Genomic DNA, 27,999 nt, shown 5'->3' on the forward strand with positions numbered 1-27,999 from the left:
CCTTTTCCCCCATTCTCCCCCTGATAACCCTCCAAGTGATCTCCATTTATGTGATTCTGTTCATGTTTCAGTTGTTTGCTCAGTTTGTGCTTGTTTTTTTAGGTTTGGTTGTTGATAGTTGTAAGTTTGTTGTCATTTTACTATTTGTATTTTTGATCTTTTTCTTAGATAAGTCCCTTTAACATTTCATATAATGAGGGCTTGGTGATGATGAACTCCTTTAACTTGACCTTATCTGAGAAGCACTTTATCTGCCCTTCCATTCTAAATGAAAGCTTTGCTGGATAGAGTCATCTTGGATGGAGGTCCTTGCCTTTCATGACTTGGAATACTTCTTGCCAGCCCCTTCTTGCCTGTAAGGTCTCTTTGGAGAAATCAGCTGACAGTCTTATGGGAACTCCTTTGTCGGTAACTGTCTCCTTTTCTCTTGCTGCTTCTAAGATTCCCTCCTTCTCTTTAATCTTGGGTCATGTAATTATGATGTGCCTTGGTGTGTGCTTCCTTGGGTCCAGCTTCTTGGGACTCTCTGAGCTTCCTGGACTTCCTAGAACTCTATTTCCTTTGCCAGACTGGGGAAGTTCTCCTTCATTATTTGTTCAAATAAGTTTTCAATTTTTTGTTCTTGCTCTTCTCCTTCTGGCACCCCTATGATTCGGGTGTTGGAACATTTAAAGATGTCCTGGAGGTTCCTCAGCCTCTCCTATTTTGAATTCTTATTTCTTCATTCTGTTCAGGTTGAATGTTTATTTCCTCCTTCTGGTCCAAACCATTGATTTGAGTCCCGGTTTCCTTCCCATCACTGTTGGTTCCTTAAATATTTTCCTTTAGTTCAGTTTTCATAGTCTTCCCTCTATTTTGCGTCCATATTCAACTATTTCTGTGAACATCCTGATTACCAGTGTTTTGAACTCTGCATCTGATAGGTTGGCTGTCTCTTCATTGCTTAGTTCTTTTTCTGGAGTTTTGATCTGTTCTTTCATCTGAGCCATATTTCCTTGTCTCAGTGCTCTTGTGACATCCTCAGGGGCGGAGCCTTAGGTATTCGCCAGGGTGGGGCAGGGCAACCCACATCACTGCGTTGTGGCGCTGTATGTGGGGGAGGGATCTGAGAGAGAACAGTAAAGTGTTGCAGCTCTAACCCCACTTTCAGTCACTTCCTCTGCTACCCACAAGCAAATTGGGCCCTTCCTGGGTGGATGGGCTTGTATACGTTCTAGGATCCTGTGGGTCTCTCCAACAAACTCTCCTGTGAGGCTGGGAGTTTCTCCCACAGCCACAACCCCCACAGTATTTTACAGCCAGAGGTTTGAGGTTTTATTTCCCTGCATTAGAACCCTGGGTTGAGGGGTCTGTCTCACTCCCCTGTTGTTCCTCCCAGTTTTTCCACACACAAATGTGGGACCACCAGCTGCCTCCTCACCCGCCTGGTCCACTGCCCTGCTGCATGTCCTGTCCACCTCAGCTGCCCATCTCCACCCCTCCTACCAGACTGGATGAATGTTTCTTTTTTAACTCCCTGGTTGTCAGACTTCCATACAGCTCAGTTTTCTGGCAATTCTGGTTTTTTGTCTTTAAATTTGTTGTCCTCCTTTTGGTTGTGCAAAGAAGCAAAGTGTATCTCTCTCTTTGCCAGAAATTCCAACTTTCTTTTGATCTTAGTCTTTATCTGAAATATTTATCTGATATTCCTAAAGTAGGGTCATTACTGACCTAATACAGTCTCTTAAGTCAGGACTTAACTAACTTCAAAATTTTAAGTGTAGTAGAGAAGTCCACAAATTATGTGCTTTTGTGCATTTTCTCAGGGAAGTACTAATTTTATCAAATCTTCAGAAAGTTCATAACCCCAAAGGTTAACCTGTAGCTAGTCTCATGGCAGTAAAAATATTATTAGGCCACTTTTCCCCATTATTAGTTAAAAGGAATTTTTGAAACATTAAATTGGAATTGAGTACTTCCAGTACAGATAAATCCTATAGTTCACAACTATTTATTTCAATTTGTATGTGTTACAGACACTTAGAACATATCATGTATAAAAATGAACTCATCATCCTAGCCAGTGTTGCTTAGTTAGTTGGAGCATTGTCTTGTAAACAGAAAGGTTGCAGGTGTACAGCCATGCCACCCTGAATGTGTCCCATGTCTGACCCCTCCCTTATCTGCCTGCCCCAGGGCTGGCTCTGGGCACGCATTGGAGGAAGGTGAGTCTCCCTGCCTCCTCATCCCCCACTCTACCGTGAGCACAGATGTGGGTACAGAGCCCCAGATGGCTCCCTTCCTTCCTTTGCCACACACTACACCCCCGCATCTCTGTCCCGTTGTCCCAGCTCTGGGTCTGCTCCCTCCAGTCACCAATGGCTAAGCTCCTGAGACAGGGCAAAGGGCCTGACAGGCCTTTGCCTCGAAGCCCTTTCCCAGACCCTCATTGCAGCCGCGCTGGGCTCGGTGCTACAGGGTTGTGATTCCTGTGGACTCTCCACCAGGAGCAGCAGCGTTCCCACGCTCTGCTCAGATGCCCTCTAGGGAGGGGCCCGGAAGGTCTTTGAGGGGATGAGGGAAAGGGTCCCTGCCCACCCAGCAAACACTGCCCTGTGATGCCTCCCTGTCCTAGGCTTCTGCCCACCCCCGGGGCAGGGCTTCACTGGCCTTGCTCAGCAACGACCCCAACAAACTTCAGGGGTGGCTGCTGGGAGCTCCAGGCCCAGCTCAGGTAACTAGCTTAGGCTCTCTCGTGTGGCAGCTGGGTTCAGAGAGCTGCCATTAATCTTTTAAGCACTTTTATTGGGGTATAGTTTAATTTCAGTGGCTTTATCAAGTGATGTGGCCATCACATCAAATGTTTTACAACATGTTAGTCCCTCCAACAAGATCCCTTGTGCCCATTCACAGTTATCCCTTCATCCCATACCCTGCCCCAGGCAGATACTAATCTACTGTACGTCTCCATAAATTGGCTTTTCTGTGCATTCCTTTAGATGGAATCATAAAATAAGGTGATCTCTTGTCTGGCTTTCTGTTTTTGAGATTAATCCACAAAGTTATGTGTGTCAGTAGTTTGTCCCTTTTCATTGCTGAAAGGTGTGGATATACCATGTCATTGGCTGTTAATAAGTCTGTAATTTGTTTCGGAAACATTTTTGACTTGGGGGTAATTTTTTTTAGTGGCCAAATATATTGTGATTCTTTTTTTCTTTAATGTTATTTGGAAATTTCAAAAGGATATGTCTTGGGTGTTAGAATACAGTAGTACAGCTGTATGTAGTTGTCAGTGCATGCTTTTAATTGAAAGTTATTCAAATGTTCTGCCAGTTTTGTTTATTAACCCTCTTCTATTAGAACCTTTGGCTATAAGTGCCACTTTGTCAAATTCTTGTTTTTCTAATATTTTTAGTGTAATTCTGAATGTAATGATAGTTCAATATTTACACCTCTTCTAGAATATACATTCTTGAGAGATGCAGGCCACTGCAGTGGTGGAGGTAGCTTCTGGTAACGGCTCCCGCAGTAATGGAGGAAGCGTCCACAAAGGTAAGGGGCAGGCCAGTTGGTTCTATTCTGGGTGGAGAGAGGTGCTAAATGTAATTGGACTAGATAGTTCCCCCTCCAGTGTTGCTACTTTTTAAGCTTTCCTCTCAGTGATGTAGTACCATTCAGCAAGTTTTAGCCTAGCAAGCTCACTCAGGGGATTTTGTGAATATGGGCAGCCAACATGGGACCTTTCGGGGAAATGGAAGATTTAGGGAAGAGAAGATGAACCAGAAGAGAACATTTCCATGCAGCTATACCTTGGGGAACTGCTGACAGTTACACTTGTCTTAAGTGGAAAGTAGGCAGGTTGACCTCTGCTACCCAAGTTGAATGTAATTTGTCTTCACACATCCAAATTTCTTTTTCTGTAGTAATGGTAGAAGAAAAAATAAGAAACAATAAAAGCAGAAAGGGCAAGATGACTAAATGTTATGTGCTTATGATTGAATGTGGCTTTAACTATTAAGAGAACTTCAGGGAAAAAAATGTAATGCTATTTTATATTTTAAGTCAGAAGGGAAGTAATGGATTATTGCACAAATGGAATTAATATAATTGACCATACATTTTGGGGCAAAAATAAGTTAGGTTCCTACCTTATGCTAGGGAGGAAAAAATCTACATTGTATAGAAAGGCTGTGTAGCACAATACACAGATACACAGAATAAGTTATAAAAGAATGATTTGTAATCATGTGGTGGGAAAGTCCACAGAGACAAAACCTAGAAAAAACTGATCCATTTAACTAAATCTTAAAAACCCTAGTACGATAGTACAAAAGGTAAAAAATAAGCAATGAACTAGGAAAAAGTCACACATTGTAAATAAGAAAAAGAATTAGTATCCAGAATATAAAATGAACATCTATACAAACCTCTAAGAAAAAATACAATCAACCCATGAGTTTATAATTGAAGGAAATTCTCCTGTCCTTAGCTCCAACCCCGTATTTATGACAGCTTATTAGACCAGCGATTTCAGCCTTTTCCATCTCACAGCACACATAACTCATTACTAAAATGTTGCAGCACCAAAAAAATGTATTTTTGCCAATCTGACAAAAAAGTAGGTATAGTTGTGGTTGATTTACAGAAAATAATAATAGTAGTAATTACCTACCCTTTTTGCTCCAAAGTGACTTTTTAAAAATTCAGGTGCCTATACATGTATATATGAGGATTTCTGGTGTCAAAGATTAACCAATCAGATGCAACCTTATTTTGAGACATGACCAATAATTTGCAACTCTGTTATGTGACCTATAGATTTATGGTTCCAAACAGGTTAATGCTGTGTTGGCTATCATTTTTTATTTGAAAGTTTCAGGGAAAAAGAGGTCAGTGCCCCCGACTAAACAGCCAGCTATTGCATGTTCTAAAACATGCAATACAGTCCTAGAGGCTGGAAGTCTGAGTCAGGGTGCCTTACGGTCAGGTTTGGGCGAGGGCTCTCTTCCTGGCCTGTAGAAGGCCACCTTCTTGCAGTGTCCTCCTCACTGGGGAGGGAGAGAGAGAGGAAGCTCTCTGGCACTTAATCCCATCTTGAGGAACCCATGTTCATGACCTCACCTAGCCCTGACTACCTCCCAAAGGCCCCATCTCCATTTACTGTCACATGGGGAGTTCAGGCTTCACTACAGGAATCTAGGGGGAGAGACAATTCAGTCCATCGCAGCAACCACAAGGGATATTTTCAGGGGTAATGTAAAAGTATTTCTACATTGGGAAAAACTTGGACCAGGACACATCTAAGTTCTTTTCTGCTCTTCAGAATCTATAATGTCCCTGCTGTTAACATGTGCATCCTTTTTTTTTTTTTCCAACTCAGATGAGGCTTCTAATCCTAAGAAAGGAAATTTGTCATCTTCCAATGGTTATAATGAAACCAAATTGACTTTTCGTGATGATGACTGGGATTCCTTGGCACAAGATCAAATTGCTAATGACAAAGATATCAGCAATACTGACAAAGTAGATTCACTGGAGCCGTCTTTTCCTTCACGTCCAGGCACTAACCTAGAGAGTGCTTGCTCTCAGTCAAGGGAGTGTGAAGACAGTGTCGACTATGTTTTATTGAATGAAACATACTCTATACATTATGCAGAGTCAAAACGAAAGAATAAAAATGTTATTCTTTTAAATTCAGAATTAGCTTCTGAAATGCAGAAAAGAGAGGAGGAGTTCTTTGATGTTTCGGAACATAGTAAGATTCTTGGCTTAGAAAGAAGCTACAAGATTTCAGATGACAATTATAAAGAAACTACTGAAAATATGCAAAAGCATGAGATAGATGAAGACTCACAGCAGGAATATCACAGTGAGGAAGAACAAGAATATCTGAGCAGCCATTTCTCTTTTGACAGAACAAAAGCATCAAATATATCCAATCTGGAAGCTGTTGGATTAAGAAATTCAGGTTATGAAGGCAAACACCCTGGCAATCCGGCAGCTGATTGTGTTAGGTTAGAAAGTAGTTCTAGCATCTCTTTAGATTCAGTTGATGTTTATGGACAAGAAGATTCACCTCATGTCTCCAAATTTCAGAATTCTGTTACATTAAGAGATTACTATAAACTGAAGCTTGAAAAGTATAAGGAACAAGAGACTAGTTTAATATACCACACAGTATCTGATGAAATTGTACTAAGCAATAGCCCTCCTGAAAACCGAGAATCTCAGTCTAACAGCAGTTTCTTAAATCCTCAACAAGCATTAAAAACGAAGATTTATACTGGCAAAATTAAATCTCAAGTAACTGAAACTAAAGATTTTTGTGGAAATACAACTGCTGAGAACAAAATGTTACAACACCTTGAAAATCCTAGTATATTACCACAGGACAAAGCTGTAGAGACATTACCACAGCCCGATAAAGATAGTCAGACTTCCTGTTCTCTGTGGGATGACTCACTACTCTCTGCCTGTGAACATTCGTATTATGTGAGCCTGCCAAACACTCCTAACTTAGCCCTGGGTTCTCCTACTCCACCAAGGACCGGAGTGAGAGATGCTCGGGAAATAGAAGACAGCTCCCTAAAAGCTACCACCAGCCGCGCTGCGGATCAGACACTCTCTCACGGAGTGGAAGGGACGTGTCCCGAATCTGCGGCAGAGGTGCCCTGGTACACACTCACAGTGCACCAGACGGTGGATGTGAGCTCCGATTTCAGGGCTTGCTTCACAACCAGCCGAGCAACAACTGCAAGGCCTTCGGTGGTGTCCACATCCAGCAACACAGAGATAACAATGATGAACAAAAAACGCCCTGGTGAATGTCAAAAGGGGAAACACCGAAGTGTGGCCTGTAACACAGATTGGTCATACTGTCCAGGCAGTGAAGATACACAGATAGCCGTGATTAAAGGGTCCCTGGGGAAATCCTTCTCAATCGACAGTTTAAAACCCAGTGGAAACTTTCTAAATAAGGTAAAGCCAGTATGATTAATAATCGAATTTTATTTGATTTTATAAAGAGGCAGTGTGTATTAATGTAAATCGAGTTTTAGTAGGGGTTCCTGAGACTTTATGAGAAAATGCTGGGTGGAGGGAAAAGGCAAATAGGTTGCTGCCAACCCTATCCTTTCCTGGTGGCCACTCTGGCCACCAAGTGCACTGGGAATTGGGTTTTACATTCTGCAAGTTTGGAAGCCCAGATAGAATGTGTGATGTTTGTCATATATTTCTAATCGGATTTTAAATCATGTTTGCAGGATTCCCTGGAATTAAGAAAAACACTTGCTATTACAGACTTAAAGAAATATCCTGAGAGGTAAGTTAGATGTATAAGCTTGCAGGTACACATGGGGGAAAATTAGAATAGTAATTTACTTTTTGTAGGGTACTTAACCGCATAGAATAGTAGCTTAAAGGGACCGTAAGAGATCATCTGCTTCAGCCATTTGCCTTCAAACAAAAAAATATTGGGATAATATGGAATGGTAACGTTTTTTTCACTTACTGAGATTTCAGTCTCAGTCATTCCTTTAGAAACTCATGGCATCTTTATTCAACCCAAATCCATAGTGATTGAGTTACTCAATTTCCTTTCATTTGATCCCCTATAGACCAAAACAAAATAGCACTTTTGGAAAATGTCGTGTATATGAAGAAGTAAATAGCTACTTTCACTGGGATACTTTAATCTTGATTTTAATTTATTATATAATTTACTTTGCATTCATTAGATACCCTTAAAATTCACAACACAAAGGAGAATCAGGATGTGGGGAGGGGAGGAGAAAGGGGAAGCTTCTGAGAAGCCAAATTAGTTTTCATGCTCTGGGTCATTTACTTTTTCCTTCATTTATCCTTTATAGGACTGATTTGGTATTCAGTCCTATAAAGTTAAGAGTTGGTTTCCTGACACAGAAGAATTGAGAGCAACAAAACGTGGCAACTAGTAGCAAGAACTGTTAACATTCAGGAAATGTAAAGATTTGGGGCTTTTTGATAAAATAACACAGCAAAATACTTACAGTAATGACCCTTAGTTATTAAGAAAAATGTCTTATGTCTATTTTCTATTTAAAAAATAACACATTTAAGAGCAGTTTCCGAGTGCTCATAACTTTAAAAAATGTTGATCAGAGCTTAATTTAGGTTGAAAACCTATTGATTCTGGATAAAGTCAGTACTTTATTTGGAATCCCTTTTTCATAAAAGGAAGTATGAATTTGAGAATTGTTTACTTCTTTGAGATCTGAAAGGACTGTATGAGCTTTGACTTTTAACATCCTTGTTGTCTGGGACTATGATACGTTCCTGTACCCTTCCATGTTTAGTTAGCAGTCGGTTTTAACTTGACAAGGAAATGGAAGAAACTTAAAATCTGTATTTTGACGCACATCAGTAACACAAAAAGACTTGGTGTCTTAACCAAACCTATTCTTTTATTTTAAAGAGAACCTCAACTTTCTAAAGAGAGGGAGAAGAATTTGCCATCCAAGTGCTGTCAGAAAATAATGCAGAGGGCTGTCAAAGCAGAGCTGCAGCTTCTAAATGTCCACTACCAGCTGTGTCAGCGCCACTGCAGCGAGATCTACAGGCTCGTGACGGAGGACAGGGGAGGGCTCAGCAGGTGCTCGCCCGTTCAACTCCGTGCCTTCTCAGAAGCATGGCAGTAGTTTTCCATTCATTCGTGGCTTATACATTGAGGGTTGTTGGTACTGCTTCTATAAAAATGTATTTTCTGTGGTTCATTTTCTTTCACTGAGTATTTAAAAGAACAAATTTTAAAGATCTGATAAAACTAAGTATATAATACAGTGTTGGTGTCAGGTGGATGATTTCAGCTTTAATCAGTTTTGTGAACTTAACTTTTGAACAGGGATTTGTCAGCTGACTCTGTGAACAAGGAATTAGGATCAGCACTACTGTCTGTTTTGGAAGACCTAAAAGTTAAGTATGTGAGTTTGAAGGAAAAAATAAACAAGGGCATACCACTGGAGGAGCTGCCCCCTCTGTCCGTAGAGTCAAAGTTACTGTCTACCTTCTCTACTTTTGCTTCCAGGGTATGTATTTGTGTTTTAGGAATAAAATTTTTACTTTATTTAAATAAAACATTTTAAACTAAATGATTTTTTTTTCCTTTTTCTGTCTTTCCAGCTAATGAAAAAAGAATCACATGTGTAAGTTATGGTTTCATCTAATTTAGGATTCATTTGGTCTTAAAAATTGCTTAATTTAGTTAAGTTTTCTGGTTTGGTCCTTATTTAGAACATTGACAAATTCTTTAATGAAATGTTTATCTGTTTAGCTTTTCAGGAGCAGAATGTGAACTAGATAATCAAATTATATGTGATGTTGAAGTTTCTTCAAGCCTAAAAAAGGCACTCTCTCAAGTGAGTTTTTTAAGTAGTTCATCAGTGTAAAATCTTTGATTTTATGGCTTATGCAAATAAACTATAATTTGCAGGAGTTCTCACATCCTTCTTTACACTCAGCTGGCTTAGGCTGTATACTCCTGTTTGAGGGGCATAACTGATTAGAAGGAACATAGGGTTTCTTGACCTCTCTTGGTCTCAGAGAAATGTTTGTCACTGTACAAATTGTGAAGTGACATAGAATCATAAATTATATCTCATTATCAAGTGAGGCAGTGCAGGGGGGCAACTAGAGTTTATTTCTACTTTCTTAACTCTGAGGTTGTATTATTTCAGTAGTCTTATGTACTAAGATGAATTCCAAGGCCAAAAGTGAAATACTTGATTGATTTATATTCCTTTATAATATTAACAAATGATGAAAAGTAAATTACTTTAGCAGTTCATTTATTCCATTGTTCTGCTCATCTCCATTATGCACAGAGTCAACAAATCTAAAAACATACTGATATCCTCAAATTTCTTACACGGTTTGCATAAACAACTTGTTTATTAATTATATATAATGTTCTAGAGAGTTTGTGTTTCATCATTGTGGGGTGGTAGCAGCCGTATAACCTGCTTATTTTTAAAAGTACAAGATGTAGATACACAAAATTTTTATAATCTAAGCTGTGACTGTAAGGCATTATTTTAAGTTGGGGTTATATTTTAATAACCTGTCTCATCAACAGGTTATGCATGAAAGCCAGCGTAGCATAGTGTAACGTCACTTAATTTAGTTACTTATGTACCATCATCACAGTTTTCCACAGCCATGTATTACCTGTAACGTTACTTGCTTTGTATTCTTTAAACGATCTCCTTTTTAAATGAACTTATATGTAAAGAGTAGCTTATTTACTAGTGCATTTGGGAAAGTAGTATTACTTCCCATAAATATAAGGTACGCATATGCCACATTAACTACATGACTAATAAATGTAAAAATGAGAAATACTTATATGTAAACCTCCAAAAATGATCTGAATTACGTACTTCTAGTGTGCGCGCCACACTTGGTTGAATGGCAGGAGTTAGTGCAGCATCTCGTCACTGTGCACAGACTGGGTCCATTCGAGCCCTAACTCTCACTCACTGTGGGGCAGACCCAGTGACGAGGCGCTTACCTTCAGCTCTGTCACTGCTGACTTTGGAGAACAGTTTTGCTCTGGGCCTTCATTGTGGCGGGGCTAATGCGGCGAAGAGTGCCACCACAGAGAAGGAGCACCGTAACTGTCCGTCCTTACTTATGGTGTCTCTTTTTATTTTAATCCCCAGGTGTCTTTATTGTCTGGCAGCAGTCATCCTAATCAAGGGACCTCACCCAGGGAAGATGGCTTAAAAAATGGTGAGATAGATGGGTATTTCAGTCAACTGAAACTTGATGACAAAGGTCAGTACAAAAGCACATTGTCTCATGTCATTGCTACAAAGCAGTGAGGGTTAAAATATCTCCAGTGCTCATTTGTTACAGTAAAATAAATGTTTTTAATTGAATGGCATCGTTCTGATTATAAATGGTAAAAATACTCTTTTTACCATGTACTTGACATCTTTAAAGTTACCTAATATTCTATCTGATGATGCCAAATAAGAATACAGACATTTATTATTCTGGTCCATGTTATTCTTCTGTTGAATTTGTATCTCTAAATTGTGTGTAATGTTTTTTATTTTGTCCTCTGTGAAAAGAGTTGTGAAACGAGATTATGATCGTTCCAAAAAGATCACAAAGAAACTTTTAAAGAAATAGAGCTGTAGTACCACTTAATCCCTTTTAAAGACATATATTATTATTAGGCTGTGTAGAAAGACAATACAGATCTCTTTAATAAGGGATAACTTAGAAATCAGTGAGGCTAGGCATTGGCTTCAATGAGAGGAAGACTGGGAAGCAGATCACTCAGAGACTGAAAAGGACGTGTTACCCAGGCTGCTGAAAATCCCTCAGAATCCTTATGCTTGTTTCTCCTATTTTGCTAATACTTATATTTATACATAAAACTAGTAATTGTCATTATGCCGATTCATTGTGAGAAGCTTTTAAGGTAAGTTCTCATAGGGGTAAACATGCATAATTCATAGCTATTCATGTTCAATTTTCAGATTACAAGAGTCATCGAGAAGTGAGTGAAGACTGGTTCGATGCTAAAGAGAGCCTGGTGGGAGCGGGCTGCTCAGGAGACAGTCAGATAGAGCAAGACAGACGGGACCTGGAGTACATGCCAGGTGGGTCCCTAATGCTTACCGAGGGGGCCTAGCCTGGCTCGTTTTTAAAGAATGCTTACTGTCTTCTGTGTTACTGGGACAACCAAGCTGTTTTAATGTTTTATTCCTGTTCATGGCTTTTCGTTGTAAGTATAGAAAATGAAAAAATTAGCCATTTGGAGGTCAGTTTTTTTAAATCAATTTAAAATGTTCATTTCTCTTTCAGAAAGCTATCTGCTAAGAGCATAAATCCAAGATTTAGTTAGGAGGTCAAGGCCCAGCACCCTCTCCCTTGCTCTGGGCCACCAGACTTCAGTCAGGGCCCTCTTTCCCTCTGCACCTCTGCCGGTCCCCTCAGCTCCGCAGTGTGTGGCGAGTGCAGCACACCACCCCGTTCCCAGCAGGCAGGCAGGCAGGACTTCCTGTCTCACTACAAGACAATTAAAATTACCTGAAGTGTCTCCAGCCTACAAGGACCACTGTTAATATCCTTCACCATTCTTAATACACACATACAGTTTACAGTAAATGGCATTACATCATCTAGTTTTGTTGTAACTACTTTTCCTTGCATTTTCTCCACGTTACTGATCGCATACTGTGCGTTTTGCTTACTTGATACACTGACTGCCGTCTCACACTCTCATATGAACTAGTCGGCGAGGTCAGGGATGTTTCTGTGCTTTGTTCACTGCCTGCCCTGGGCACCAGGCACAGCCTTCAGCCCACATGGTATCGGGTAGATAACTTCATATTAGACCGGTCCAGGCTGAGGTGATGGGCACAGCGTCTGCCTCCCGATTCCTGCTCACTCTCCTTTCCCGCTGTGCTGTGGCTCCTGGCTCCCAGCTCGCCCTGCTGTGGAACTGCTTTCTCTGTACAGCACCTTGTGAACCAAAGGCACTAGCAAGTCAAGTCAGTTAATGACGGAGGGTAGGTATTATCCCCTGGAGATAAAGGGTTCTGCCTGAATTTTCTAGCACCACCACCAACTAGATTTGTGACCTCAGCTCCTAAGACCTCAGGACCCTCATCTAGAAAATGGAGGCAGTGACAACTGTACCACACAGGCTGGTTGTGAGTGTCACATGAGATGATGCGTATGAAGTGCTTGGTGTATGGCCTGGAATATGAGAAGCACTCAGTACATGCTAGACTGTTAATATTATGTAGTGAAGGAAATAAAACTTGTGACTACCCCTTTTACACAAGAATTGTCAAACTACAGATTCGAGCCACTGTAAGAATTCCTTCAACAGACACTGTGTGCCCTCCCTGTGTCAGGCACAGGCACTGACAATGACTTGCAGGGGTCTCAGTTCAGTGACTCCTTTTATTTCAGACCAGACTCTCTCCACACTGCAGGCTGAAAATGCACTCTCATCTAAATCAGGTTCTTGCCCCTTCCCCTTAGTCTTAGGTGCCATTACCATGTACCTGCTGTTGATACTTGCCTGACATAAAGGTTTTCTTGGTGTGGTTTTCCCCAGCAAAGGCATGTAGGGAAAGAGCCCCAGCCAGCATTAGTGGGGTGGGTTAGGGTGCTGTGTGCAGTCGGCATCTTAGACCTTCTCTGAACCAAGATGAGCAAAGATGCTGGCTTAGAATGCACTCGATTACTCTTTAGATATTATTGATCCATTTTTGAGCTACAAGGGACGTAATATCAACCAATTCAACTTTATTTTTAAGATCTTTTTAAGGCCCAGAAATCTTAAAATTATACTCCAGGATCTTGGTCTTCAGTCTAGTGCTGGTATTTGCTAATGACTTAATAATAAGCTTTATGATCATAAAAGATAAAATATTTAACAATTTTCACATTTAAAAAAATGTCAGTGTAATAATGGTTATCTTCTGTTGTTTACTGTGTTTTTCTGTAAGCAGAAATCAAGAATGTTGACCCCTTACAAAGAGAGAAAAGTTACTTGGTACATGTGGGTGGTCTCTGCCCTTCAGTGTCTGAGGTATGCCAGATTTATTTTCTGAGCTTCATTTTTAGATCTATTAGGTATTTATTTATATTTTGATTATTTGTTGTTTTTCACAAACTTTTACTTCTCTTCTTTTAGGCTGATTTAAGATATCATTTCCAGAAATACCAAGTTTCTGAGATTTCCATTTATGATTCTTCTAATTACAGGTTTGTTTTCTAAATTCAATAAGTACACATTTCAGCCCTGGCTGGTGTGCCTCAGTGGATTGAGCACCGGCCTGAGAACCAAAGGGTTGCCGGTTCGATTCCCAGTCAGAGCACATGCCTAGGTTGAGGGCCAGGTCCCCAGTAGGGCCCCCGTGAGAGACAACCACACACTGATGTTTCTCTCCCTCTCTTTCTCCCTCCCTTCCCCTTTCTAAAAATAAATAAAATATTAAAAAAAAAAATACGTACGCATTTCCTGGGTGGCTGCTGTGTGTCAGAGGTGCTGTGTTAGACATGAACCAAGTGATGACTGAGTCACAGCTGTCCCAGGAGAGCTCTCCCTGACCAGTGAAGGGACACACCCAGACGGCCGCCACTGCTCTTCATCAGTCTTTCTCTCACTGTGCTGCTCCCTCTAGATGCACAGGGCAGCTGCTGGTTTGTGTGCCCTTGATCTTGCTTCATCCTGGCAGTGCGGGGCGCTGTTAAGAGAATGGGTTCTGCAGCTGTGTGGCTTGGATTCAGTTCCCAGCTCTGTCAGTACTTGCTGAATGAATTTGGGCAAATTCATCTGTTTTTTGGTACAATAAGGGTAATGACACCTGTGCCTTCGTAGCAGCGCTCTGTGACTGGCGTCAGTCAGACAAGCAAAGTGGTTGAAGCCTGGCACGCAGCAGGTGCTCTGAGAAAGTTGTACTGTTACTGTCTTTAGTATCATTACTTCTTAGTTATGCTCTTGTGTTACATTTTAGGTCATAAGCTCTATCATCTACACATAGTCACATGTGTGCTGCTAGTTCCTGTTTTTCACATGCCAGAACATTCAAAAGTATCAGATAATAATTAATGGCAAGAGCTCAGTGGAAATACCTTAACTGTTTCTTTTAAGTATATTTTATTGATTATGCTATTACAGTTTTCCCAATTTCTCCCCATTTACCCACCCTCCACCCTGCACCCACCCCCAGCCTCCAGCATTCCCCCCCTTAGTTCATGTCCATGGGTTGTACATATAAGTTCTTTGAGTTCTGTTTCCTATACCATTTTTGATCTCTCCCCGTCTGTTTTATGCATACCAGTTATGCTGCTTCCTCCCTGTACCTTTCCCCCAATTCCTCCCTTCCCCTCCCCACTGAAATCCCTCCATGTGATCTCCATTTCTGTGATTCTGTTCATGTTCTAGTTGCTTGCTTAGTTTTTGTTTTCATTGTTTGTCTTTTCTTTTAGGTTCATTTGTTGATAGTTGTGAGTTTGTCATCATTTTAGTATTTGTATTTTTGATCTTCTAAGATAAGTCCTTTTAACACTTTATATAATAAAGGCTTGGTGATGAACTCCTTGAACTTGACCTCGTCTGGGAAGCACTTTATCTGCCCTTCATTCTAAATGATAGCTTTGCTGGACAAAGTAATCTTGGATGGAGGTCCTTGCCTTTCATGACTTGGAATACTTCTTTCCAGCCCCTTCTTGCCTGCAAGGTTTCTTTTGAGAAATCAGCTGACAGTCTTATGGGCACCCCTTTGTTAGGTAGCTGTGTCCTTTTCTCTTGCTGCTTCTAAGATTCTCTCCTTATCTTTAATCTTGGGTAGTGTAAGTATGATGTGCCTTGGTGTGTTCTTCCTTGGGTCCAACTTCTTTGGGACTCTCTGGGCTTCCTGGACTTCCTGGAAATCTATTTCCTTCAGCAGATTGGGGAAGTTTTCCCTCATTATTTGTTCAAATAAGTTTTCATTTTCTTGCTGTTATTGTTCTCCTTCTGACACCCTTATGATTCGGATATGGGAACATTTCAGGTTGTCCCAGAGATTCCTCAGCATTTCTTTATTTTTTTTTTGAATTCTTGTTTCTTCATTCTGTTCCAGTTGGATGTTTCTTTCTTCCTTTTGTTCCAAATCATTGATTTGAGTCCTGGTTTCCTTCCCATCACTGTTGGTTCCCTGAATATTTTGCTTTATTTCATTTTGGGTATCTTTCATTTGTTTTTTCATTTTTCAACCAAGCTCAATCAGTTCTGTGAGCATTTTGATTACCAGGGCTTTAAATTCTCCATCAGATAGGTTGGCTGTGTCCTCATCACTTAGCTCTCTTTCTGGAGTTTTGCTCTGTTCTTTCATTTGGGCCATTTTCTTTGTCTCTGCTCACCTGTGAAGTGTCAAGGGGACGGGCCATAGGGATTCACCAGGGCGGGGCAACCCTCCCTCCTGCACTGTGCTGCTGCCTGGGGGGAGGGGCCAGAGAGGGAACAGGCAGCTCACCACCTTCTCTCTGGCCCACTTTCCAGTGGACTCTCGTGTGAGACTGGGTTTCTCCCACCGTGGCCACCCCCCGCCATAGTCCACAGTCAGCTCTGAGTCTCAGTTTCCCGTTCACCCAGCCCCACCTGCACGGTCCGCTGCCTCACTGTGGGTTCTTCCCCTCTGGTTGTTCTGTTTAACTGTTTCTTCAATTCCTTGGTTGTTGGAGCTCCATGCAGTTTGATTTTCTGGCACTTTTGGTTGTTCACTGATTTTAGATTGGTTGTTACCCTCCCCTTTTGTTGTGCGAGGAAGCGAAGGGATTTTACCTATGCCTCCATCTTGTCCAGAACTCACCTTTACTGTTTTATCACTAAAAATGATAGCCGTGTATTTCACACATGAAAACTGTACCATTAAGAAAGGATTCTATTTGTAATTCAGGTTAAAATTTATTAATAGTAGGTGTTTTAAGATCACATGCTTTTTTCTGCTTTTATATTCTAGATATGCGTCTCTTGCTTTTAAAAGAAACAATGATGCAAAGTCTGCTGTGAACGAAATGAATGGGATAGAAATAAACGGCAAATCAGTAAACATTCGACTGGTTAAAAGTCCTGGAGAATGTACATCACCACTTTCCTCCAAAAATGGAAGGAGAGTTGGCTTGAATAATTTGGAGAAAAGCATCAACAAAGAAATCAACTCAGCTTCCTGTATCTCTAGACTGCCGAGAACTAGGCCGAGGCACCTGGGGTCTGAGGAAGACAGTGAGTCTTTCCATTTGGACCAGGTTAGTTTTCTTGATGGACCCCTTAACTGGTCTTTGTGTGCCGGATTGCGGTAGGTAGCTTTGTAGAACAAATGACGGTAAAATAAGGAATCTTTAAGTGGGAATGAGAACGTTAATCTGAATGATTTTTAACCTTGGATCCACCCTAACTAACCTGCTTTTGTACAACTGCAGTTCTCCTGAGGGAGACTAGATCTTTGCAGACCTAGCTACAGAAAAACTGATTTCCCTGTAAGTAGGTTCTTTGCCAGTGCTTTGCAGTTTTTGTATCTCTATTTGTGGAGCACACTACATCATTCTCCTTATCACAGCTAACCTTTCCTCATAGCTGTGGAAAGCACAAAGTGCACTCGTTGCATCGTGCGTGCCCTCGTCGCTAAACGCCACAAGGCAAGCGATGCAGCGGCCTCACCCACTCTGCTCTCTCCCAAATGAGTCATTTATATCCAGTGTCTTGATTGCTTTGTTTTTCTTCATCTGACTTGAGCAAAATGCCTGGTGTCACATAGGCATTCCATCCATTTTTTTTTATTTTATATACAGTAAAATTCACTTTTTTGGTGTATATGTGTTTACACAAATGCATATAGACATGTAACCACCAATAAAGGTACAAAAAGTCTCTTCCAAAACATGATCTTGTGCTCTGCTGTTTACTGTTCTTACATTTTTACCTTTTCCATCAGGTCACATACGTGGGATAGTATGTAGCCTTATTAGTCTGGCTTCTTCTACCCACCTGAATGCATTTGAGATTGATTCATGCTACTGTATCAGCAGTTCACTCCTGTTCCTATTTTGACCATTTTTATTCAGTTTTTTATTACAGAGTTTTGAGATTTTTTTCTGTTCTGAATGTCAATCCTTTTTAAGATGGATATGTGACTTGCAAATAGTTTTTACTAGCCTATACTTTGTTTTTTCATTTGTTTAATAGTATCTTTATCAGAACAGAAGTTTTTAATTTTGATGAAGCACAGTTTTATCAGTTTTTGTCTTTTTTAACTTGGGCTTTTAGTGGTATATCTAAGAAACCGACGATCACAAAGATTTTGAGTGTATTTTTATGTGATGCGTGAGGTATGACTTGAGGTTATTTTTTCCTTTGTGTTTGTGTTTTACATATAGAATTATTCCAGCATCGTTGTGAAAAGACAAATTACCTTTGCACCTTTCTCAAAAATCAATTGGCCATATCTGTGTGGGTCTATTTATAGACTGTTACCTTCCATCCGCCTGTCTGTCCGTCTTTCCTCCAGGACCGTACTGTCCTGACGCGTGTAGCCTCAGAGTAAGCCTTGAAAGCAGGCAGAATGAGTCTTCCAGCTTTCGTCCTATTTCAGAATTGTCTTGGCTCTTCAGGTCTCTCTTTCCTTCTGTAGAAATTTCATAACTCAACTTGTCGGTATCTACCAAAAACAACTCCTTGGATTCTTACTGGGATTATTTTGATTTTTAGATCAGAGCAGACCCTTCTTAACAGATGGATGAAGGATGTATTTGCTAGGTGAGGCAAAGGGACCTCTTCTGACTGTGCCCTCTAGTCTGTCCGTCCCTTGTGCCCGCCATTCTCCCCGCTCGCAGTCAAGCTCCGCTCTTCCTCATCCGGGCAAGATTTTCACTTGTCTTTTCATTCTTCTGAAGTTACCGTTCCTACTTGTCTTGTGCTTCACTGCCAAACTTCCCTGAATTTTAGTCTCCAAAGTTTTATTTTAGCTGCTTTTTTCATTGTCACTAGTGACCTTTTATCGGTCTTCACCCCATTGACCTGTTTTTTTGACCACCAGGCCTGAGGCTTGATCAGCCTGTTTTGAAACACGTTCACTCAGTGACTCTCGTATGACGTGAGGTTTTGGTGTGTGACCTCGATCCACAGCAGGACAGGAGAAGGCAGAGTGCAGCTAGGCTACCTGGGGGCCTGAACTGGAGGTTGGGAACCGTGGCTTCTCCCTCCTCACTCCATGTGGGTGATGTGGTTTCTTGCCTGTGCAGCACCATGTGCTCCATTCTTCCTCACTCTCTGCACACTGGCACACTCTGTCTGCTCGTGACTTTTCCTCCATTTAGCTTATTTTGCTTAATTTTAACTCTGCAGTATTTTTCAGTTCACACTTCTGTCGTTTACCAACTCATTTGCTCTGTGTTTCCACTCCTCATTCTTTAGGCAGGACTCTTACTGACCCAGCCTATGATGCTTATGTTCATTAGTTCGGGTGACACACTCTTGCTTCAGTCACCTGGGGCAGTAGTGGCCGTGGAGTCGGCAGAGGTTATGTGGAATACATACGTACGCACCCTGGGCGGGGCACTAGTATGTCATCTCCAGAGTGCGTGGATGGGGAGGGGCCTGTGCCCTCCTAGCCTGTTAAACTGCACTCTCGGGTTCTCTTACCTTTCATCGCGGTTGCCTACCTTTGAAGGCAACTGCAAGGCTGATACGGCCCCTGGTGGAAATGAGTTTGACACCCTTGTTTTATGGGATTTACAGTGGTTTCATACAATTTATAGCCTACTTGTCTGGTTAATAGTCATTAATTGATTTTTTTAATTTTGTCTTTTCAGTTGGAGTATAAGATCCATAAGTGGAGAGGGTTCTATGTGATATCACTAGTTTCCTTCCGTGCCACCCCTGCCACGCATGTGGTGCAGTCCTAGGCATGTAGTTTGTGTTCAAAACACACTTAGTAAGATATAGAACATTTACAACTGCCATGTAAACCACTGGTTCTCCCTCAGGTTGGGTAAGAGAATTAAGCCTTAGTGCTCTAAGCCTAAGGTACCCATTGTATATAATGAACTAATCTCTTCCCTGTCTATAGGAACCACTTGTGTCTTATCTTTGGGAAAATCAATAAAGTAGGTCTGTGTTCTGTGCCTCAGATGAGGAACCCCAGTTGAGAAAGACTGATTCAGACATAGCTTCAGATGCTTTACCACTGCTGGAAGAAGACATATTTGCCATTTTTTAATGCATGTCCCTAAGTACAACTCAGGGAACTTGGTATAAATAATCCAAAATCAAAGGCCTAGGAATTTTGATTTCACAATGTGTAATTATTATTATCATTACTGTTACAATTTTACTATTATAATTATAATTCTAAAATTTATTTTAACTGAATAAGATGGATTGTCTCTATGTAATGATTATTGATTTTAAGAAAACTTTCCCTGGCTCAATGGATTGAGTGCAGGCCTGCAAAACCAGAGTCGACGGTTCAATTCCCAGTCAGGGCACATGCCTGAGTTGCAGGCCAGGTTCCCATTCCCAGTTGGGGGTGTGTGGGAGGCAACCACACATTGATGTTTCCCTCTCTCCCTCTCTTCCCCTCTGTCTAAAAACAAAATAAGTAAAAGTCTTAAAAAGAAAGAAAAAACTTTTAAAATGCTTCTTTAGGGTGTCAAGAAGAAGAATTGTAAACAGATTGAATCTACTAAACTGTTACCTGATACACCTTTGCGATGCATGCCTCCAAATACATTGAACCTGCGTAGCTTTACCAAGATCATGAAGAGACTTGCTGAATTACATCCCAACGTTTGCAGGTAATGACCACAGCTATATTTTAACAGGTTGTAGAATTTTATGTAAAATGTAGTTCAGTTTAATAATGTAGCCATATTCGGAATACACACATGCTTCGAAAAGGACAACTGCTCATGTATGTTTTCCTTTCGCACAGAGACCGTATTATAGATGCTCTTCAGACAGTAAGAATAAATCATAAAGGTTTTCTGAATGGCTTATCTATTAACACTATTGTGGAAATGACTTCATCTGTTTTGAAAAACTCTACTTCCAGTTACGAATAGAAGAACCAATAAGAGGTAAGTCAGTTATATCTCTTATATTTAGCTACTACTATAAATTTTGAGCTATTGATTTTATTTTTCCAAATAAAAAGAATGTTAAATTTTAAATAATATTATAAAATTACAAAAACATATTGTAATAGTTCATTAATGCAGAATTAGTTACCCCAAATTAACTAAGTTGAACTATGTTTATCATCTCATACTTCGCACATTAGGACTCAGCAATGGCTGAGCTGGGAGGTGGTAGCTGAGGGACTCTCCTGGTGCCGCAGTCCAGATGCAGGCAAGGCGCTCTGGTCCCAGGAGGCCTGACTGAGAGTGCAGAGTCTGCCTCTGAGGTGGCCCACTCACGTGGCTGTCGGGAGGTCCTCAGTCCCAGCCCGCTAGGCTCAGTGATTCTGTGGGGGATCTCACGTTACTCAGGATATAGTGATGACCATGGCTACGATTTAAGACAGCAAAATGGTACAAAGTTAAATGAGCAAAAGAAGGGCTCACAGGGTGATGTCTGGAGGAACCAGGAACAAGCTTGGAAGAGTTCCCTCCCAGTGGGGTCACACAGGGTGTGCTGTCTTCCCCGGTAGTGAGTTAGGGCACGCACAGGGAACGTCTATCAGGGAAAGCTCGTTAGAGATTCAGTGCCCGTTGTTTCCACTGGAGGCTGGCCAGATTGGTAGCCACTGCTCAGCACACACCACAGTTCCAGGCTCTGAGAAGGACAGCAACTGCTCAGCATGGACCCTGCTGCTTACACAGTGTTGGCACAGTGAGCCACCCCCTCACTCCGGCGACCAGCTGGCACCCTCCCCAGACCTCAGTGGAGGGCCAGCCTTGCAGGCAGGTCTTTCTGAGGACAGCAGTCTCAGGGCTTCCGTGTTAGCTCCTTTTCCACACCTGTACTAGTCGGTAGCACAGCAAAGGTAGACAGTGCATGATGTCTTTGGGACGATTGCTTTAAAACAATTTTGAAAAGCATATAAAAAAATGATGTTGGCCCCTTACCTTACCTCATACACAAAAACTAATTCAAAATGGATCAGGGTGTAAACATAAGAGCTAAAACTATAAAACTCTTAGAAGAAAACAGAGGGAACACCCCACAACACAATACTGAATTTGGCAGTTACTTCTTGGATATGACACGGAAACAGACAAGAGAAAAGACAGATAAATTTGACTTCATCAAAATTGTGCATCAAAGAACAGTTTCAACAGAGTGAAGAAGCAGCCCACAGTTTGTAAAAAAATGTAAATCATCTACCTGATATGGTAGGTATATCCAGAATATGTAAAGAAATAACCTACAACTTGACAAAAACAACCCAATTAAAAATGGGCAAAGGGCCCTGGCTGGTGTGGCTGAGTAGATTGCACACAGGCCTGCAAACTAAAGGGTCACCAGTTCAATTCCCAGTCAGGGCACCTGCCTGGGTTGCGGGCCAGGTCCCCAGTAGGGGGCGCACAAGAGGCAGCCACACACTCATGTTTTTCTCCCTCTCTTCCCCTGTCTACAATAAATAAAATCATCTAAGAAAATGGGCAAAGAATTTAAATAGATATTTTACCAAAGAAGATAAACAAGCAGCCAAGAAGTACATGGAAATGTACTCATCACTAATCATTAGGGAAATACAATCAAAACTGAAGTGATACACCAATTCAACCTATTAGTCTGGCTGTTATTTTTTAAAACTAAAAAGTATTGGTGAGAATGTGGAGAAATTAGAAACTGCGCATTGCTGGTGGGAATGTTGGCAGTTTGTTGCTTCAAATATAGAATTACTGTAGGGTTCGGCATTTCTACTTCCAAGTACATACAATCGAACTGAGAAAGTAGGGACTCAAGCAAACATTTGCACACTTGTTTTCATAGTAGCATATTCACAGCTAAAAGGCAGGAGCGCATGAAGTATCCAGTGACACGGGAATGGGTAAAATTGATCTATACAAACTATGGAATATTACTTGGCCTTGAAAAGGACTGAAATCCTGACACTACATCATGGGCAAACCTTGAATACTTTATAATAAATGAATTGAGCCCATCACAAAGGAACAAATACTGTGTTACTCCAGTTACACAAGGTACCTAAAGTGGTCAGCTTCATAGAGACAGAACGGAGAACGGTGGGTGCCCGGAGCTGGGGGGTGAGGGGGAGGGGTGGTGTTTAATGGGTGTTTCAGTGTGGGTGATGACAGAGTTACGGACATGGATGGCGGTGATGACTGTGCAACAGTGTTACGTCTATTTTACCACATTCTAAACCGCGTAATTGCAGTGCTGCCATGGGGGAGGGGGACGGAGTATGGAAAATCGTACAACAGTAGGTGACAAAGGACAGTAAAAGGACACACAGAACAGGTGGGACTACCAGGAAGTACTGAGTTAGATGATAAAAGCCCAGTTATGTCAGTAATTACATATAAACGTGAATGAAGTGTTTCTGTAAATGACTAAGATGGTCAGATTGAGTTTTTAAAATCCAACTCTTCAGTGTCTCTAGAGAGACATCTAAACACATAGGAGATCAAAAAAATTAAGAAGGAAAAAATAACGATGCTATATTAAAATTAGACAAAGTAGACTTTAAAGCAATAAAATTACTGAAGAAGATACATTCAATTACCTAGGAATAACTAATCCAAAGTTGTATGCATCTGATAAAAGAGCTTTAAAATATATAAAGCAAATATTTCCAAAACTAGCAGAAAAAATGGGCAAGTTTATAACCACAATTGGATATTGTAACATAACTAATAGAAGCAGCGGTAGCGATACAGAACGTTTGAACAATCCAAATAACCAGTTTGATTCATTGGACATTGTATAGAACGTAGGGCACACAATAACATAAGGTCAGGTCTCTTCAGGTCACCTGAAATACTGGGTTGGCCAAAAAATTTGTTTAGTTTTTTTCAGTATTATGGTTCTAGTAGGACTTAGTTGTATTTAAGGCATTTGAAACAATTTTGTTAGACTGTATGATGACAGCTGTCATATCAGTGTGCATATAAAAAAACCTATCAAAATTGCTGAATTTGGGGGCAGCCATTGTAATATTAAAGGTAGAAGAAAATACATAACATTGTCAGCATATGCTTTATTATTTCAAGAAAGGTAAAAATGCAACTAAAACTCAAGAAAATGATTTGTGCAGTGTTTGGAGAAGGTGCTGTGACTGATCAAACGTATCAGAAGTAATTTGTGAAGTTTCTTGGTACCATTGACATTTTGGCCAAATAGTTCTGTGCTGGGGGCTATCTCGTGCATTGGGAGATAGTCAGTAGCACCCCCTGACCACTGCCCACTAGAAGCCAATAGCGGGAGATAGCCGACTTACTCAAAACATCCACATCAGCAACGTCCTCGGTGAGAGTGAAAAATGGGTCCGTCTTAAAGGCTTCCAGAGAAACTGGTAACAGTCACGACCCCAAACACGGAGACAGTGCAAGGTGGGAACGGCTGGTCTCGTGGGCGTGGGTGCAGAGGTGCCTTTAAAAATATTGGTGAGCTAAACCAACAAACAACTTATTTTAAAATACAAGTTAGAGCCAAAGTGACTACTCAAGGAATTTGAGGTCTATTTTACATTTGAAAATCAATATAATTTACCATATGGAGAGAATGAAGGAGAAAAACCTTCTGATTATTTCAGTAGATGGAGAAGTGATTTATAAAATTCTTCACCCATACTGATAGAATTCTTAAACTAGAAATCAATGGTCAAATTTTCTCAAGGAGAAATCTCAGGGCCTAAGATTCGATGCTACTTGCAAATAACAAGCTGACTTCCCATAGACTCATTGGTGCTGGTAAAAAACGTTCAACTCCTGGGACAAAGGACGATTTCTTACACACAGCCGCAGCCAGAATACCGTTTCCTCGCCCAGGTTCTTGAGCCTCAGTTCCCACAGGGCAGTCAAATGAGGACCCGGAAATACCTGTGCATACAGAGGATCTCCACGCTTAGGGAACCCGAGGGTTATACGGTGGGCTACAGGCAAACCTGCCATGCCTTTGTCACGGAGCGAGATACTTACCAGTAGGCCAGTAAGTTAACCTGCCCCTCGTTCTCAAGGGAGACACATTCTCTATCTTCCAGGGCTATTCACTGTTCATTCTTGAAAGGTTAGTCCAGACCAAAGGTAGTCTGCCAGCAAGATGTGCAGAAATGTGCGATACCTGGGGAAAACTATCTCCCAGACAAACATCATACTTGATGCTGAAATGTAGAAAGCCTTCCCCTTCACAACAGGAGCCGGGTGTGGGTGTATCTCCCAAACCCCTCTATTCATCATCGTAACTTAGAGCTTCTAACCAGCACAGGAAGAAAGAAATAGACATCATACATGTTTGAATGGGGGAGATCTAAAACTAGATTATCCCTAGGCAATCTAAGGATAGAAATTTTCTTTGTAAGAAAAATTCCATAGATTCTATATCTAAAGCATTAGAGTTTAAGAGTCATTGACATCAAGTACACACAGACCACCACCATTCTGTGAGCTATACATAATGTTAGACAAGACTTTGAAAAGATACTTTCAGTAGCATTGAAAATACCAAATACTTAGGAATACGTGTAATAAGATACCCAAGACCTCTATCTGAAACTGTGGAACAGTTGTGAGCAATTCCAGTGGAGGAGTATAGAGTCTGTATGGATTAAAAGACTCAGCAGCGTAAACATGTCTGCTCTCCCCGTTCAGTCCGGTGCGTTCAGTGCCGTCCTGAACAGGTCCCAGCAGGGTAGTTGCGTGCACCCTGACAAGCCAGTCATTAATTATGGGGATACAAAATGTCAAGAATAGCCAAGACCGTTTTTAAGAAGAGTGAAGTAGGAAGGTTGAAACGGTAACATATTAAAATACAGCATGAAGTGACAGGATGACACTGCCACGAGGGTGGACAACTCGGTCAGCAGAACTGAGGAGTATGCAGAGACAGTCCCAGAAATCGGTGCACACTTGAGATAAAGGTTGCATTGTGAAGCAGCAGGGAAGAGAACAGACTTCTCAGTAAATGATGCTGGTTTAGTTAGATGCCCCCTTAAAAAAAAAAAAAAAAAAAAGATGGCAGGCTCCCTGATGCATGGCCTTTGATGCAGCCAGGGCAGATGGAAGGAAGTTCATCAATGTCTGTAAAACTCATATGAATTTGCTCTTGGACCCAGAAATCCCGTCACCGCTCTGTCAGAGTTAAAATAGTAAACATACAATAACTAGGGCACGGGATTACTTTTGTGGCACTGTGTGTAATTACAAAAGGCGGAGACATCTACACACCAGCTGCCATGCAGTCTTAGAAGAGGAAGGGTCTGGACACCGACGCAGTGTCTTCGGTAAATACGAAGTGATTGAAGCAACAGAAGCGATGGATGGGAGATCTGCTGGTTTTGTCTGCGGTGTGAGAGACACCCAGGCAGAGAGGCTGATGCCACAGGGGTGTGGGGAGGGTGGGGACCGGTGGGAGGAGACTTCAAATGCAGCTCACTTAGCACCAGGAGAGAGAGAAACTAACCCTTAAAAAATGAAAACAAAAGTAACGACACAAACTGTATGTTACGTTGGCCGTGGAAGTGCCTGGGTAAAGAATTATTTCAAATACATGGAGACAGCATTTCAGGTGTGCGTGTTAATATCTTGTGTTCTAAAAACAACGAGAGCTGCAAAGATACTGTGAACTGCACTTCATCATTTAATAGTGGTATTGGTGGGTAATTATGTTAATGTCAGGAACCAAGATCCTTGGTGTACAGGAAAAAGATACAGGTATAAAATCAGTATTTGGACTTTAAAATGCCGTACTATTACATTTTAATTGGAAATAATATATAAACTTCTGGTTCTGCTCTTCAGAAATATCTATTTTTAGCTCTATTCCCTGAAAACACCTAGAAGCAGTTAACTGATGACATCGGGCGCAGTGAGCATTCAAGCTGTGGTCTGTAAATGTCATTCTTAAATCCTTTGTTCTCTTTGCATTCTTTCCAGTGCAGTTTAAACAGACTGCATGTGTTCACTTCCTCCATCTTCCTGACTGTCCTCGCACTTCTACTGCCCCATTAATTTTTTCAGCCCAATCTCCATCACTTCCAAGTGCTTTCCTCATTCTTTGTCCTCCTAAACCAAACTGTGCAGCTCAGTGAATCTCTGCACACCTACGCCCAGGGCCATAGGCCAGGTCCGCTCCCCAGGAAGTCTGTCCCTGCCATTCCTCACACACCCCTGATCACAGAGCCCCCTTCCAGGTGCTGGGAATATGGCAGTAAAAAAAGAGTCCTGCCCTCGAGGACTTCCATTCAAGAGAGGAGAAGGAAGTAAACCAGCAACATAACTTGAAATAGTGACAGATGTGACAATGAAAGCAAAGCAGTGATTAGACAGTCCTGCAGGTGGGGCTGTAGTGGCACTGAGCAGATTTTGTGGGGGGAACTTCCTCAAGGGTGCACATTAGAATCTCCTTTTCACATTCATGTCCTGTGGTCGTGTTCGTCTTTAAAATAGTAATTTTTATGTGATGGGTTCTCATTATTAGTAAACCGGTGAGTCTGCCTTTACGATAGTAGCTGAGATGCTCTGTAGTGAGTGAAGTAGCTCTGAAATCTCACTTAAGTGATTTTCTGTTGAAGACATTGCTGCATTTTCACCATGATGACAGTGCAGCGTTCTCCACTGAAGCAGTCGGAGTAGCTCTCTGCACATACACTGTCCGGGGGCCCGTTCTAGTTACCGACCAGGCCGAGCATTCGGCGGTGTGCTGGTGGCGGTGGTCAGTGTAAACAAGGGTGCGTGATGCCAACGGTGAATGGACCTAACGACAGTGACTGGCCAAGCGGCAGAGCATACTGGGAACTAACAGTACGCTTTTCTGGAATGTTGGATTTGGCATAACCAACACATTTTGTGTATTTCTTCCTTCTTCTTTTGACCTATAGAGTTTCCTTGGAAAGCATGAGTTCCCTCCTGCAGAAAATGTTCTACAACACTGAGGAAAAACTGTGGTGATAGTAAGATGATGTAATTAAATGGGTTGGTAAATGTGTTTGGAATATATGTGAAGTTTCCAAGGTAATTACTGCTGATACATTTAGTGCATTTTTATGATTTCACTGTGAAACATGTAGATGTGTTTTCCCTATTTTCACCAGGAAGCGTGAACCCGGGCATACTGTGGTAACGCACTTAATTTTTTTTTATTTAAAAAATTGTATTGAAGTTGCAAACATAATCCTAAATGGTGGTGGTGGTATTTTAAACTCAGTGTGCCCATTTCCCCACCCAGATTTAAAGGACTTGAATGGCCACCGCACTGCTCACGTGTGTTCAGTAATAATTCAGTTAGTGCTGGTTGTGCTAGATTCGGCTAGAGTGTAAACTGGGCCAGTTTCCAAAGTCCAGTTTTATGCC

The 27,999-nt window shown here is 41.3% G+C and overlaps 1 protein-coding gene across 1 annotated transcript; it reads left to right on the plus strand.

Moving 5' to 3' along the window:
• Positions 1-3,384: 3,384 nt before the first annotated feature.
• Positions 3,385-27,998, plus strand: RBM44 (RNA binding motif protein 44). Its single transcript, XM_024564043.3, has 15 exons — positions 3,385-3,531; positions 5,360-6,957; positions 7,242-7,300; positions 8,432-8,608; positions 8,858-9,041; positions 9,136-9,158; positions 9,287-9,371; positions 10,674-10,788; positions 11,502-11,624; positions 13,491-13,570; positions 13,676-13,746; positions 16,488-16,773; positions 20,171-20,319; positions 20,457-20,601; positions 27,528-27,998. Exons 1-14 carry the CDS (start codon positions 3,459-3,461, stop codon positions 20,584-20,586), a joined length of 3,153 nt encoding a protein of 1,050 aa, XP_024419811.2. The 5' UTR covers positions 3,385-3,458; the 3' UTR covers positions 20,587-20,601; positions 27,528-27,998.
• Position 27,999: the final 1 nt, after the last annotated feature.

Source organism: Desmodus rotundus, chromosome 2 (assembly GCF_022682495.2).
Source record: "Desmodus rotundus isolate HL8 chromosome 2, HLdesRot8A.1, whole genome shotgun sequence".
In the NCBI taxonomy this organism is placed as follows: Eukaryota; Metazoa; Chordata; class Mammalia; order Chiroptera; family Phyllostomidae; genus Desmodus; species Desmodus rotundus.